Genomic DNA, 15,923 nt, shown 5'->3' on the forward strand with positions numbered 1-15,923 from the left:
CGGGTAAGATGGCTGCAGTGCGCGTGCTGAGGACCTGGAGCTGGGGCGCTGGGCGGCTGGTAAGCGGGTCTGGGCCGGTCTGTGGCCGGGAAGGAGTGGCTTGCCCAGCGTCCCCCGGGAGTGCGCGTGGCTTCTTCTGCGAGCGCCCCGCGTCCAGGCACGCGTGGAAAGGTGGAGGGATGCGCGCGAAGCCCGGGACAGGGAAGGGGTGATCCGACGCCCGCCCTCTTTTTCCTGGGCGTTCGGCAACAACTCCGCCGCCTTCTGCTCTGTCTGCAGCCCGAGGCCCCGCTGGCCTTCCGTGAACGCCTTGTAGGTGCCGAGCACCGTGGTAGGCGCTCGGGATACGGAGGGACTCTCGTTCAGCATTTATTGAGCGCCCACGGTGTGCCAGACGCCATAATACTGCCCCTACCCCAGGGAGAGGACAGTCTGGAGAAGAGATTGTACAAGCAACGAATATCGCCCTGGGGCCTTGCTTGGAGGCACCGAGAGGCGTGAGTGTCGCTCTTTTGGCCTGCACTCCTCTACGACCGCACCGCACGTTATTCCAAACTTTATTACCACCAAGGCTGCGACTTGTCACCTGTTTCCCCTGCACTTCCCCCTTTCCCACGGCGTTTTAGCACCGAGCGCTAACAAATTCCGGGGTTCCTGTTCCATCCTATTCAGTGTTTTTCTTCCTGGAACCCTTCCTCCCCGGCTCACCTTGGTGGACCCCCTGCCTTGGTGGACCCCCTGATAGTACGAAACCTTTCAAGAACCTGCTATGTACTGTGTTGCACTGGGATGCAAACATGAATGACAGACACCATTCCTTCCCTCTCAGAGATTACAACCTCTGGTGGAGGACAGGGAAGAGGGAGACAATGACACGAAGCAATTACAAGCCAGTGTGGCAAAGTACTATGACGGGACAAGTGCCTAGAGCTACAGGAGCACACAAGAGTGGACACCTGTGGTGGACTTGGGCATCAGGGAGGAGTTCTCAGAGGACGCTGTAAAACTTGAGATTTGTGAGGCTGGCTGGTACCACCTTTGTGGGCTCTTTTCAGCAGCACTTTACTAGGTAGTGGCCTCTGTTTTGAGAGCTCTCCATTCTTGCCTTGTGGCACCAGCTTCCCAGTGTTCTTCCTGCATCTTTGGCTACTTCATCCTGATATCCTCGTTTCCTAACCAACTTTAAATACCGGCATTTCTCAGGGCTCTGACATTGGCCCTCTGCACTTTTCCCACTTCTTGGGTTATCTCATCCACTTTTTGGACTTATTATCTATGCTAATAATTCCCAAAGTTCCCCAGTCTTCTAACCAGGTTTCCTCCAAGATCCCTGTATCCTGTTGTTCTGGTAATCTCCCGTTGCGTGCATATGAGGTGTTTTTCAGTAATAAGAACCCAACCAATAAATAGGAAAGTAAGCATCCAAAGCATCCTAAAATTAGATGGCAGCTGGTGTTAAGTGGCTTATCAATATCAATGTTGTCATTTCCCTAGCAGCTCATTTGGCCTTTCCCTCCTGGTCATGCATTGAAAGCAGGAACAAGGAAAAGGTGGTACCAACCAGCCTCACTGGCTAGAGCTGTGCTATATGGCCATTGCTAACACAAGGGAGCTTTAAAAGCTGGTCTTTTAGCCATCTCTCAGTGTCCACAATGATGCCTCAAAGCACATTAGACTCTGTGGGCTCCAGAACTGAACCCTCAATCCTGTTTCTCTTGACTCTAGCTTGTAACGCTCTCTGAAGAAATCAGTTTACTACTTCCCCATCCAGCCCTCAACCACAGTCCTGATCCTTCCTAATTGGACCTTCTGGCCCCTGTCTTGTGCTTTTCCACCTATTTTCCATAGTGTAGCCAAGGTGACCTTATAAAGTCACACACCTCTGATACTGTCACTTTCTTGCTTAAATCTGCCCTTAGTAAAATGTCCACATCTCAAATGACTATGAGGCCATCTGTGATCTGGATCTTTCCAACCTCTCAGGCTTCATTCCCTGCTGAAACCACCTGTCCCAATCCTGACACTGACACTTCCCCACATTAAACCACACTGGAAGTCTTTAACAGCTTAAGTTAATTGAACACACACTGCTCTCTCTCAATCCCAGACCTTTGCACATGTATTTCATCTGCTTTAAAGACTTTTGTCTTACTCCCCTGTGGCCTCATCTGTGACATAGCTCACACTCTGGGTTACTCCTACTCATCCCTCAAGTCTTACTTCAACTTAACTTTCTGCAGCTGGGTTCCCTTCCTTCTGGTTCCCTTAACACACTCTGTTTCCCTTTTTAATGTCAGATTCACTTGACCTTAGAGCTCAGCTTTGCCACTTATTTGCTGTGAGACCTTGGACAAACTACCTCACTTCCCCTGTCAGTTTCTCATGTGTTGAAGGGGGCTGGTGTGCATGTTCCAAAGGGAAATTGTAAGACATAAAGAAGATAATTTATGTAAAGATTTTTTAGAGTACTCAGGACATACGAGGAACTCAGTCAATGTTAAGTTTGGTAGTTTGTACTGCCCTTGTCCCTTTAATGGTTCTGCAATAGGATTATGTCATTGAAGGTAGGACCTTCTAGTTGATTTTCTTTCAAAGTTTTAAAAGATTGAGCTACTCTGTTTAAATCAAGGTGGATCTGTATCCTTTAGAACTTTCATTTCCAATCCCCAGGTTTTATGTCTGATGAAGTTGAGGTTGACTTGCTCCTTTCATTTTGTTGTTGACTAAGAGCCCAAGTTGTGGGAATTGAAGGAGAAAGGAAGGGCACACAAAATGGGGTGTTTGGAAAATAAATTTCTTTCACTACTCCAAAGTGTTACACACTCAACTTTAATTATTTTAGTTAGGCTTTATGTTTCCTGACTGATAAAAATAAAATATAAGCCAGGCTCGGTGACTCAGCCTGTAATCCCGCGCCTTTGGGAGGCTGAGGTGAGTGGATTGCCTGAGCCCGCAGATTCGAGACTTGCCTGGGCAACTTGGCGAGACCTCATCTCTACGATAAATCAAAAATTAGCCGGGCGTGGTAGCGTGCGCCTGTAGTTCCAGCTACTTGAAAGGCTGAGGCAGAAGGATCGCTGGCGCCCAGCAGGCAAGGCTGCGGTGGCTGGGAGCGGCCACTGCACTCCAGTCTGGGCGACAGAGTGAGACTCCAACTAAAAAAAAAATATATAGATAGATAGATAGATATGATAAAGATTAGTTGATTTAGAGTGATCTCTTTAAAGTAAAGCTAAGATGCATGATTTCAGATTATTTATGTTTTAGGAAAGCAAGCTTCAGTTTTTCTTTGCCTTCTGAAATCAGTAACAGCTTGAAAATAAAATTGAAATGTCACTTAAGAATTTAAATGTATTGTACCTGTCAGCAAGCTAAACTTTTATATTGCTGTCAGAAAAAAATTATTGTTTATAAATATGTATTAAAATATGACTATAATAGCCAGACATAGTGGCTTATACCTGTAATACCAGCACTTTGGGAAGCAGAGGCAAGAGGATTCCCTGAGCCCAGGGGTTCGAGACCAGCCTGGGCAACTTGGCAAGACCCTGTCTCTACAATTAATCCAAAAATTAGCCAGGAGTAGTGTGCGTGCCTGTAGTTTCGTCTACTTGGAAGGTTGAGGCAGAAAGATCGCCTGAACCCAGCAGATTGAGGCTGTGGTGGCCATGAGTGTCCCACTATACTCCAGCCTGGATGACAGAGTGAGACTCTGACCAAAAAATAAATTAATTAAATTTTAAAATATGACTACAAGATATAATATAATGTGTATTATTACATAATTTAAAATTTTTAAGGCTAGTCATCATTAACATAAATGATGATTCTTTTTTGAGTCGGAGTCTCACTCTGTCACCCAGGCTGGAGTGCAGTGGTACACTCACGGTCACTGCAACCTCAACCTGCTGGGCTCAGGCGATCCTCCTGCCTTAGACTTCCAAGTAGCTGGAACTACAGATGCGTGCTACCACACCCAGCTAGTTTTTCTTGATTTATTATAGAGATGGGGACTCATCAAATTGCTCAGGCTGGCCTTGAAACCCTGGGCTCAGGCAATCCTTTCACCTCCACTTCCCCACGTACTATGATTACAGGCGAGCTACCATGCCCGGCTGTAATTTGCTTTTTAAATTTAGGTCAGGCCCAGATGGTGGCTCACGCCTATAATCCCAACACTTTGGGAAGCCAAGTTGAAAGGATTGCCTGAACCCATGGGTTCAAGACTAACCTGGGCAACTTGGCGAGACCTCATCTCTACAATAAATCAAAACATTAACTGGGTATGGTGGCATGTGTCCGTAGTTCCAACCACTTGGAAGGCTGAGGTGGAAGGATCGCCTGAGCCAAGCAGGTCGAGGCTGCGGTGGCCATGAGCGTGCCATTGCACTCCAGCCTGGGTGACAGAGTGAGACTCTGGCTCAAAAAAAGAAAAAGAAAAAGAAAAAAATTAGCTCTACAGTTTTTAAACATTTTGTAGAGATTGATGCAATGCATATATTATTAACAACACCAAGAAGATATTGGTTAGTAAGCAGGAGAAAAGAGAGGAACGTGACTTGATGAGGATGTCATGTAATAAATGTATTATATCTTGTTACATTTTCCACTTTTGTCTTAATTCCAGCTGCATACTATATAATCAACTATTTCAGAAAAAAGTTTTAAACATTAAAATAAGAAACTTTAATATCAAGTTACTTGTTTAGTTTTTGTAACATCTTTGAAGATGCTGTGTAAATCTCTTTAGTTACATGGAAAATTATGTTTCTAAAAAAAATTTCTGTATTTTATGTTTAAAGTGTGATAAAATCAGATATAAATAACATTGAAAATATTAACTTTAAAAATATACAATTATACCTTTCAATACTTAGCTTTTGATATATCAAATTGTATATGTTCAGGCTTACTTATTTCTGTAACATTGTTTTGTATTATACTAAGATGTTATATAAAATAGTTAAATCTAAAGAGTGGTCTATAAGTTACAGTAAGAAAATCTCTGGATATGATGCGGTCACTTTAGACTTCTTTAGTAGTTGGAGTAACCCCTTTGGGTCCCCTCCCACTGTGGGAGCTTTTCTATTCTCTCAATAAATCTTGCTTTCTTAAAAAAAAAAAGAATTCTTTAATAGTTTTATTTTGGGAAGTCTAATGACAAGCATACTAGAAGCTGATACGTTTATACGGTATATACATTGTTGAAATTTCTTTACTTTCAGAAGGAATTTTGGGTAGGGATCATAAACAAATCTAAAGCTAAGGCTATAATATGACTGATCAAAAGAACAACAAAATGTCCTCTGTGTGCTAGTATGAGTCCCTTTGATTGCTTAGACAAAAATACTTAAGAAAATAACCAATCTTTATAAACTTGATTGTCACTGCTGCCAAATACTCTGGTTTCTGCCTAAATAATTTCATATTTATATTGTGATAATGATTGTTCTACTTTTAGGATAGAATTGACATTCAGTTTGTTCTTAAAGAGATACGCCATTATGATCATTTATAAACACATTTACTGTTTATTATCTTGTCTATAGGTTTGTGTTCGCTATTTTCACGCGTGTAGTCACATTCGTGTTTTGAAGCCAAGTTACATGTGTTTCTTTGGTTATCCTTCATTCAAGTATAGTCATCCATGTCACTTCCTGAAGACAACTGCTGGTAAGTTGTATCTCAAAATAGCATATGAAAATAACGTTTTGTGTCTCATTCAATACTTTTTTTGGCAATAATTCATTGAAGACTTATTAAAGTTAAAAAAAAAAAAAGTAGAGTCGTGTTTCTAATCTAGCCTCCCCCACTCTCCCCACATCTATTTCCTATTTTATTTTTTCTTGTACCCTCCCCCCACGTACTTTCCTTAATACCTGTGTCTTCATAATGTTGGGAATGGGTTGTGTTAGGTCATCTGTTCTCTATCATCTGACTCATCTCAATGCAGTAGTCAGCATTGCTGTGACTTTCCCAGTTAAGGTGAATTGTTGACTCAATGGGAGTATCTTCATGTCTTTCTACTCACTGTACTTTTGTTTGCTAGTGAAGCACTTAATCTGTCAAAATGGTGTGATGAAACCAGGCTGATGTGCTCCTATTCCATAGAAAAGTCCCTGGCTTTTTCCAATTTGCTGCCTTTCCTCAACTTTCTCTACCCTCTGTGAAGAGCTTGAGGGTTTATGTATTAGATTCAGCAAGGGCACAGGAACTTTTTTTTCTGATGTTCTATTTAGAACCCTGATAAAGAACCCCAGACTTTTGATACTATATTAAGCCTTTGGCACATATGTGCTGGTGTGGTGGGGTGGCTAAAGACCTGATATGATGACCAGGTTCTTGGTGTCGTGAACAAAGAATTGGATGAGACACACAGAGAGCAAAGGCAAAGAGTAGTTTATTTAGCAAAAGCGACAGGTGACACACTCCGAAGAAAAGACAGGAGTGGGCCAAGCTGAAGAGTAGATCAAGAGTCTTGAGTCAAACAAAGCTGGGACCTGTTACATTCTTTTTGGCGGGATGGTGGACTTTGATTTTGCAAAACTTGCAGAAGGAAAACATTTTGACTAATGTTTCTAGGGTTAAATGTACTTCCTGAGGATAGGGTAACATTTTAGGTCACTGTGCTTGTTTTTTGCCTGCTACTCCATAATTGTAATTGTATGCAAGAGATGCAGTCCATATGTATTAACCTTAACCAGCTCTTTTACATGAAGAGGTTATCATGGAGAGTTCAAGAGGTCCCTTGTGTGTACGTGCCAGACCTGGGGTATTTCCTTTGAGGGTTTTATGGATTTTTTAAATCTTGTTTCCCTAGGGAATACTGCTTATGTTCTGTCTTGGAAGATTGATGAATGTTGTCGTTTCAGGAGGGAATGTGGCTTATGTGTTGTCCTTGGAGGTTGATTAATGTTTCTCTCCATGGCTTTTTTCCTGTTCTCATGCCTTCTTTTTTGTTGAGATTTGCCTTCCATGTTCCACCCTGTCTTCCTGCCTCAATGGCAATGAAAACTAGGAATATTCCAGGCAGGCCCACCCTTGAATCTAGTCAGTTCTTCCATGGTTTTTATATGTCATTCTCCACAACAGCGTAAGAGATGTAAACCTAACCGTCACCACTTAAAGTCAAAATTTGTATTTTTTTTTTTAAGTTGGGATCTTACTCTGTCACCCAGGCTAGAGTGCAGTGGTGTGATCACCGCAGCCTCAGTCTCCTGGGCTCAGATGATGCTCCCACCTCAGTCTTCTGGGTAGCTGGGACTGTGGACACATGCCCTGCTAATTTTTAAAATTCTTTTCGTAGAGATGAATTCTTGCTGTGTTGCTCAGGCTGATCTTGAACTCCCACCATGGCCATCCAAAGTGCTAGGGTGACAGGTATGAGCCACTGTATCTGGCCAAAAAGAAAAAGATTATAATTTTTAAAGTTGATCTTTTTATCTTTTTGTTTTTACTTCCCAGAGAAAATAGAGGCCATTCAAACAGAAACTCCAACTTCCTGCTCCAGTCTCTAAACACTTGTCATGAGCTTTGGGTTCCTGGACCTACCAAATCCAGGCTACTTGGATTCCTATTCTGCCAATTACTAGCCGTGTAACTTTGAGCAAGTTATTTCATTTTTCTTAGTATCACCATCTTAAACATGGACATAGTCACAGTATTTAACTCTTGTATTATGGGAATTCATTTAGTCAACAACAGATATTTATTGGTCACCTACTGTATGCCAAGGCACCGTTCTAGGTGCTTGGTCCCCACTTTCTTTTTTTTTTTTGAATTGGAGTCTCACTCCTTTGCCCAGGCTATAGTACAGTGGCATGCATGCTTACAGCCACCCCAACGTCGCCCTTCTAAGCCCCAGCAATCCTTCTGCTTCAGCCTTCCCAGTAGCCCGGAACTACAGACGTGTGCTACCACATCCGGCTATTTTTTATTTTATTGTAGAGACAAGGTCTCACCAAGTTGCCTGGGCTGGTCTCAAACCCGCAGGCTCCAAAAGTGCTGGAATTACAGGCTGAGCCACCGAGCCCAGCCTAGTCCCCACTTTCTCTGGACGCTCGTTGATGTTCCTCTTCCTTGGCTTCTGTCTTAGGCTTCAGTTTTCCCAGGATACCATCCTTCACCGTCCCTCCCTCTGCCACATCTGCACACATGCCTCCAGCTATTGCCACTCACTGACCACTTCCGAATCCTCAGCTGTGGCTCAGCCCTCTCAGCAGCTGAACATCTCCACTCCAGTGTCCCATGTGTAATTCACATACCCCAGACTCCCCAGACTCTGTCTTCCTCAGATCTCTTCTTCCCGTACTCCCTGACTCAGCAGATGATGCAGCTAGGAACCTAGAGTCGTCCTGACTCCCGTCTCACTTCAGCTGATTGGCAGCACCTGTCCGCTTTATAGCTTACATGGCTTTCAAATCTGCAGACAGCTTTGAAAACCATATGCATACTTACACTTCACACCTTAATTTTTTACCTGCAGCAGCCTCCTGCTTTCCTGGCCTGGTTTTGCCTCTGCCACTTTCTCCCAAACCCCAACCACACTCCTGCCAGAGAGGTTTCTCCTAAAATTACAAACCTAAAATCACAGATCTGATATTATAGGTGGGACTCCATATCAGTTAATGATTGCTGAATGACAAGCCACCCCACAACTCAGTGGCTTAGGACAGCAGTGACTGATGCATCCTCAGCCTTCTAGGGTTGGCTGGTTGGCTCCTCTGCTGGCTGTGGCTGGACTCGCTACCATGTCCATTCAGCTGGTTCAACTCCTGGGCTAGAAGGCCCAAGGTGCTTCCATCATGCATCTGACAGTGCGTGCTGGGTTATGGCTGGGGTATCTCATGTCCCTTCCACATGGCCTCTCATCCCCCTGTGGACTATGTTGGCTTCCTTACCTGGCAATCTTAGGGGCAGCATCCTGACAGGGAGAAGGGAGAAGCTGACTTCTGAAGCCTTGTCCTGTGAGTTCGTGCTGGATTCTGTTAGAGCAAGTTATGGCTGCCTAAATTTAAGAAGTGGTAAAATAGACTCTTCGTCTTGAGGGGAGCAGCAGCAAGGAATTCAACCGTGGCTTTACCACTGGCTCCCAGTCACCTCTAGGATAAAGTTCAGATGTTTCAGCATGCCACACAAAGCCTTTGAAAGTCTGGGCTAGGTGGGCACAGTGGCTTACTCCTATAATTACAGCACTTTGGGAGGCCAAGTTGAGAGGATTGCCTGAGCCCACAGGTTGGAGACCAGCCTGGGAAACATGGTAAGACCTTGTCTCTGCAATAAATCAAAAAATTAGCTGGGCATGGTCACGCATACCTGTAGTTCCAGCTACTTGGAAGGCTGAGGTGGAAGGATCGCCTGAGCCCAGCAGGTCGAGGCTGCGGTAGCTGTGAGCGTGTCACTGTACTCCAGCCTGGGCGACAGAGTTAGACTCTAATGCAAAAAAAAAAAAAAAATTAAAAAAAAAGAAAGTCTGGGCTGGTTTCTTGCCACACACCTGTCTTCATCCTCATAGACCTGTTTGTCATTCCTTCACCCTGCTAGTGCACTGTGACAGTCTCATGCCCCTGCTGCTCCTTGCATCATCATATTTTGTATAAAAGTGTCATTGTGTATTTGCTTGTCGTTTTTTCATTGCTTGGATTGATTTTCAGTTCTTTACTGTAATCCTTAGTAACCATTCTTAAAGCAAAGTGAAATGACTTACTGAGTAAGAGATGTTGATTTTAAAAACAGTTTTTAAGGCTTTTGATAATACCAAACTGCTTTTGGGAAAGGTGCCAAGTTAAACTCTGAGCAACAGGCTGAGAGAGAATCAACTCACTAGAGTAGAAATGAGAGGTTCCATATCCACATGTATTTTATATTTCCTTGCTGCTAACTTAACTTTCCATGTTAAAGAGAATTTGACAACCTTACTCGACCTGTAATGCATCTTATAAGCAAATGTTGTTACTGGCATGTGAAGGTAGAGGGACACTCCTGGATAGGTTCAGAGGCATCTGTTAACCTGGAAGAGTGAGGGGCCCATACATGCCTTCTCTTGACCAGTGTCACTAAGGTACTATCTTCCTCTTTTGAAAATGATTGCCACACAGTATCGTGGATAATCACATGCAATAGCCTGCAGTACCTAAGTGTTATAAAAGGGGAAAGAAGCTAGTCACGGTGGCTCACGCCTGTGTTCCCAGCCACTTGGGAGGCAGAGGCAGGAGGATTGCTGAAGCCCAGCCGTTGGAAGCTGTAGAGTGTGAAGATCACGCCTGTGGTTGGCCACATAGTGAGTCTATCTTGAAAACCAGGCTGGGGAGATGGGCAGAGATAGAAATTTGAAAAGGGGCGGAAAATGGAAAGAAGAGAGAGAAGACTTAGGGGTAAGCTGGTGGAGCATGGTTTGGGCAAGTAAGAAGCTTTTCTCAAGTCTGCTCTGTATAAAATGCCCTTTTAGCCACCAAGAATGAGAACAGTTCTATGAAGTCAAAAGAGATCTGAGTAGACCGTGAATGGTCTTAGAGTTTCATAACACAGTCCAAGGAGACTCAGCAGGGTCTCTGTGAAATATCTTTGTTTCATCTTCTGTTCCTTACTGTGGCTTCAAAATCTCATTCCTTTGTAGGGCTTTTTGTCGCCCTGTACAAGAACAGTGTTCTGTATTAATGTAGGTTCTGTGGCGTGTCAGTAGTTCTGTGCTGTTTTTTCTTTCTGTTAGAACAACATCTGCCTCTCCTTGAGACCATTCTCTAATGTTCTGTGTAAAGTGTCTATGTGTTGCTGCAACTTTACATATGTAATGAGGGTCATTTTTTATTTGCCTTTGAAGCTCTACGTGGACAGATTGTTCAGTTCAAACTCTCAGACATTGGAGAAGGGATTAGAGAAGTGACTGTCAAAGAATGGTAAGTTAATCTGAAAAAAAAACTTCAAGTCAATTAAAAATGATTTGAGTATAAATAAGTAGGGACTCACGTCAAATTAAGAAACTTCTTTATGTAACATATAATGCCTTTATAAAAGCAATTAGCTAGAATTTGTGTTGATAAGATCCTGGAGATGGAATTTATTATACACCAAGGAATTGTATTTAGGATTATTTATTATACACCAAGGAATTGTATTTAGGATTATTTTTCCTCTTTAAAAAAATTATTTTACTGTCTACCCTCACTTCAGTTAAAAAAGAGAAATTAACCTTTGAAAGATGATATATTGGCATAACACCATGTATTTATATTAACCTTTGAAAGATAATATATTGGCATAACACTTAATGTATTAATTTACAGTTTCCTTTCAAACTATCTTAAAACCATCAGATAGTGTAAACTCTCTCTCTCTTTTTTTTGAGTTGGAGTCTCACTCTGTCTCCCAGGCTGGAGTGCAGTGGCATGCTCATGACCACTGCAGCCTCGACCTGTTGGGTTCAGGTGATCCTTCTGCCTCAGCATTCCAAGTAGCTGGAACTACAGGCATGCGCCATCACACCTGGCTAAGTTTTTTGATTTATTGTAGAGATGAGGTCTTACCAAATTGCCCAGCCTTGTGTTGAACCCATGGGCTCAGGCAGTCCTCTCACTTCGGCTTCCCAAAATGCTGGGATTACAGATGTGAGCCACTGCACCTGGCCTAAACTCTCTTTATTGGACTAAAAATGACTTCAGTAAGAAAGTAGGTTTCTCTCACCATTACCTGACACAGTTTGTCTATATGTTTAGAAAAGATTAAAATATTTTACCAGAAGGTACAAATTCACAAAAAAATTTTTGAAACATTAAAAAAATTATGCAGGCCGGGCTGGGTGGCTCAGCCGGTAATCCTGCGCTTTGGGAGGCTGAGGTGAGTGGATTGCCTGAGCCCGCGGGTTCAAGACCCGCCTGGCCAATTTGGCAAGACCTCATCTCTACAAAAAAAATAAAAAAAATTAGCCGGGCATGGTGCGCGTGCCTGTAGTTCCAGCTACTTGGAAGGCTGAGGTGGAAGGATCGCCAGAGCCCAGCAGGTCGAGGCTGCGGTGGCCGGGAGTGGCCACTGCACCCCAGTCTGGAAGACAGAGTGAGACTCCAACTCAAAAAAAAAAAAAATTATGCAAAAAAGGGACTAAAAAATGACAACAGAAAATCTTTTTACTACCTTAGTCATCTTCTATCCCTTTTCTTTCTTTCACCTTCTGGAAAAAACTTCTGTGGGAATTGAGCTCAGTTTTAGAAGTTCTTAGAAGTAACAGTTAAGGCAAGTAGATAGACCCTTTCCCGCCAGAGTTGTATGCTGTTAAAGATCCTTCTAGGGATCTGACTTAGTCAGCTGAACATTCTTTTCCTGCGGTTCTTGTCATTATTTCTTTGTACAGTAGAAGAGAACTGTCATAATAGAAGCACACCTTTTGTCTCTGGTGACATTGTGGGATTATGGAAAGAACAATGGACTTCAAATCAGATGACCTTGACTTTAAAATGCACTAGCTGTTTTGGCCAGGCACAGTGGCTCATGCCTGTAATTCCAGTACTTTGGGAGGCTGAGGTCAGAGGATCACTTGAGCCCAGGAATTTGAGACCAGGCTGGGCAACATAGTGAGACCCCCATCTCTAACTAAGAAAATTAATTAATTAATTAATTAATTAATTAATTTAAAAAGGCAGCTCTCCTGACTGTGAATCACTTGGTCTCTACTGTGACTGTCTCTTAATGTATAAAATGAGGGAAAATATACTTGTTCTGCCAACTGACAGGCTATTGAAAGAATCAAAATAATATAATTCATAGTAAATGCCTTTAAAATTGGCAAAGTATTGTATACGTTTAAGTTACTGACTTTTTAAGACCAGGACTACTCTTTCTAGATTTTTCTTTTTTTCTTTTTTTTAGTCAGGGTCTCACTCTGTCACCCAAATTGGAATGCAGTGGCATGCTCATGGCTACCACAGCCTAAACATGGTGGGCTCAGGCGATCCTTCCACCTAAGCCTTCCAAGTAACTGGAACCACAGGCGTGTGCTACCACACCCAGCTAATTTTTTGATTAATTGTAGAAGAGAGGTCTCACCAAGTTGTCCAGGCTGGTTTTGAACCCCTGGACTCAACAATCCTCTCATCTCTGCCTCTTAAAGTGCTGGGATTATAGGTATGAGCCACCACACCTGGCATTTCTAGATTTTTTAAAAAGATATTTCTTAATTTCTACCTCTCATCAATTCTCTAAATCCATATGCTTACTATAGAGTTTCAAGCTCTTGAAAGAGGAAATAATTTCGTTCCTAATGAAATTCTTATTTTTTTTATTTTTTTTTGAGCTGGAGTCCCACTCTGTCACCCAGACTGGAGTGCAGTGGCCGCTCCCGGCCACCGCAGTCTCGACCTGCTGGGCTCCGGCGATCCTTCCGCCTCAGTCTTCCAAGTAGCTGAAACTACAGGCGCGCGCTACCATGCCTGGCTAATTTTTGATTTATTGTAGAGATGAGATCTCGTCAAGTTGCCCAGGTGGGTCGCGAACCCGTGGGCTTAGGCAATCCACTCACCTCGGCCTCCCAAAGTACTGGGATTACAGGCTGAGCCACCGAGCCCGACCCCTAATGACATTCTAATATCTCTTTTTTTTTTTTTGAGTCAGAATCTTGCTGTTGCCCAGACCGGAGTATAGTGACATGCTCACGGCCACCGCAGCCTCACTTGCTGGGCTCAGGCAATCCTGCCTCAACCTTCCAAGTAGCTGGAACTACAGGTGCACACCACCACCCAGCTAACTTTTTTATTTATTGTAAAGATGAGGTCTCACCAAGTTTCCTAAGCTGATCTCGAACCTATGGGCTCAGGTAATCCTCTCACCTCAGCCTTCCAAAGTGTTGGAATTACAGGCGTAAGCCACTGCACCCGGCACTTCAATAATAGCTCTTATAATAAGAAACAAATCATTTGACTAGATTCTTAGAAGTTCTTTAAGAAGTAAGAAGAGGTCTCTTGAATTCTGTGTTTTTTCTCTAACATAATATCTATAAAGAACTCAAGGAAAACATGAATATACTGTGTTGTACCTGCTAAATGCTAAACAGAGTTCTGTCCTTATAAAGTAGAGTCTGAGAATGGAAATGTGAAGATATAAGGAAGCACAATTTAACAAAAAGTAGTGTGATTTATATGTCAATAAAACTTCATTTAATCTTAGAATTTGTGAGAGAAAATGTATGAATCAAGAAAAAAAAAACTTAAATTTCACAAAGCTTTTCACAAAGTTCTGAAACAAGTTTGGATTTTTTTTTTTTTTTATTGAGTCAGTCTCACTGTGTCACTCAGGATAGAATGTGGTGGCACTTTCACAGCCACCTCAGTCTCAACCTGCTGGGCTCAGGTGATCCTTCTGCATCAGCCTTCCAAGTAGCTGGAACTACAGGCACATGCCACCATGCCCAGCTAATTTTTTGATTTATTGTGGAGATGAGGTCTCGCCAAGTTGCCCAGGCTGGGGTTGAACCCATGAGTTCAGGCAGTCCTCTCACCTTGGCCACCCAAAGTGCTGGGATTATAAGCATGAGCCGCCACAGGTGACCTTTTGTTTTCTTTTTTCTTTTTTTGAGTTGGGGTCTTACTCTGTGACCGCAGTGGCACAATCATGGCTCACCGCAGCCTCGACCTCCTGGGCTCAGACGATCCTTTGCCTTGGCCTCCCGGGTAGCTGGGGCTATAGGTGCTCACCACTGCACCTGGCTAATTTTTAAATCTTTTCTGTAGAGGCAATGTCTTTGTGTGGTTGCCCAGGCTGGTCTCAAATTCCTGACCTCAAGTGATCTTCTCACCTTGACCTCCCCAAATGCTGGAATTATAGGCATGAGCTACCACACCCATCCAAGTTTGGCTTTTATATGTGTTTTTGTCATAAAAGTCTATTTTGCCTAATATTGGTATAGCCACTCCAGCTTTCTCTTGGTTACTGTTTGCATGGCACATCTTTCTATATAACAGTGTCATCTGAGTTAGTAACAACAAATTTCAATAGTATATGAAAACCTTGCTCCATTGTAGCTCCTTCCCCTCCCTCTGCTTGCTCTGTCATGCATATCCCCTCTTTAAACACCCTAGGCGCATCAACTCAGTTTTATAAGGATTGCTTCAATGCAGTTGTCTTGCTTTCCTCCTAGGCAGAGGAGAGTGGGAATTGCACACATTAAAATATCACAGTATAGGCTGGATGTGGTGGCTCAAGCCTATAATCCCAGCATTTTGGGAGGCTGAAGTGAAAGGATTGTCTGAGCCTGTGGATTTGAGACCAGCCTAGGCAACATGGTCAGACCTCATCTTTACAATAAAAATCAAAAAATTAGCCAGTCAAGGTAATGCATGCCTATAATTCCAGCTACTTGGAATACTGAGGCAGAAGGATCACCGGAACCCAACAGGTCAACGCTGGGGTAGCCCTGAGCATGCCATTGCACTCCAGCCTGGGTGACAGAATGAGACTGCAACTCCAAAAAAAAAAAAAAATCACAGCACTTGGCTGGGCACAGTTGCTCACACCTGTAATCCCAGTGCTTTGAGAGGTAGAGGCAAGAGGATTATCTGAGCCCACAGGTTCGAGACCAGCCTGGGCAACTTGGTGAGACTTCGTCTCTACAATAAATCAGAAAATTAGCTGGGCGTGGTGGCGCACACTTGTAGTTTCACCTACTTGGAAGACTGAAGCGAAAGTATCTCCTGTGCCTATCAGAGTGAAGCTACAGTGGCCATGAGCGTGCTATTGCACTCTAGCCTGGACACAGAGTGAGACTCGGACTCAAAAAAATAAATGTATATATATATATCACAATCCTCACTGTGTTCAAGGAGGTTCAACCATTTTTCCTGATTTGAGTACTTCTCAGTTAATGCAAGCCATTATTTAATTTCCAAAATTTTGGAAAAAACTGTATTTTTAACCACTTTTGTAACTGTACTTGTTGTTTA

General features: G+C 43.1%; 1 protein-coding gene across 1 annotated transcript in view; it reads left to right on the forward strand.

Moving 5' to 3' along the window:
- The window catches only part of DBT (dihydrolipoamide branched chain transacylase E2), a 38,995-nt gene continuing 23,072 nt past the window's right edge, over positions 1-15,923 (forward strand). Inside the window, exons 1-3 of the mRNA XM_021715863.1 lie at positions 1-59; positions 5,550-5,673; positions 10,820-10,895. Coding sequence (XP_021571538.1) covers positions 9-59; positions 5,550-5,673; positions 10,820-10,895 — 251 coding nt within the window. The 5' untranslated portion in view covers positions 1-8. The remainder of the gene's footprint in view (positions 60-5,549; positions 5,674-10,819; positions 10,896-15,923) is intronic.

The sequence above is a fragment of the Carlito syrichta genome, unplaced genomic scaffold (genome assembly GCF_000164805.1).
Source record: "Carlito syrichta isolate Samal-C Ts95f unplaced genomic scaffold, Tarsius_syrichta-2.0.1 Scaffold307934, whole genome shotgun sequence".
Lineage (NCBI taxonomy): Eukaryota > Metazoa > Chordata > Mammalia > Primates > Tarsiidae > Carlito > Carlito syrichta.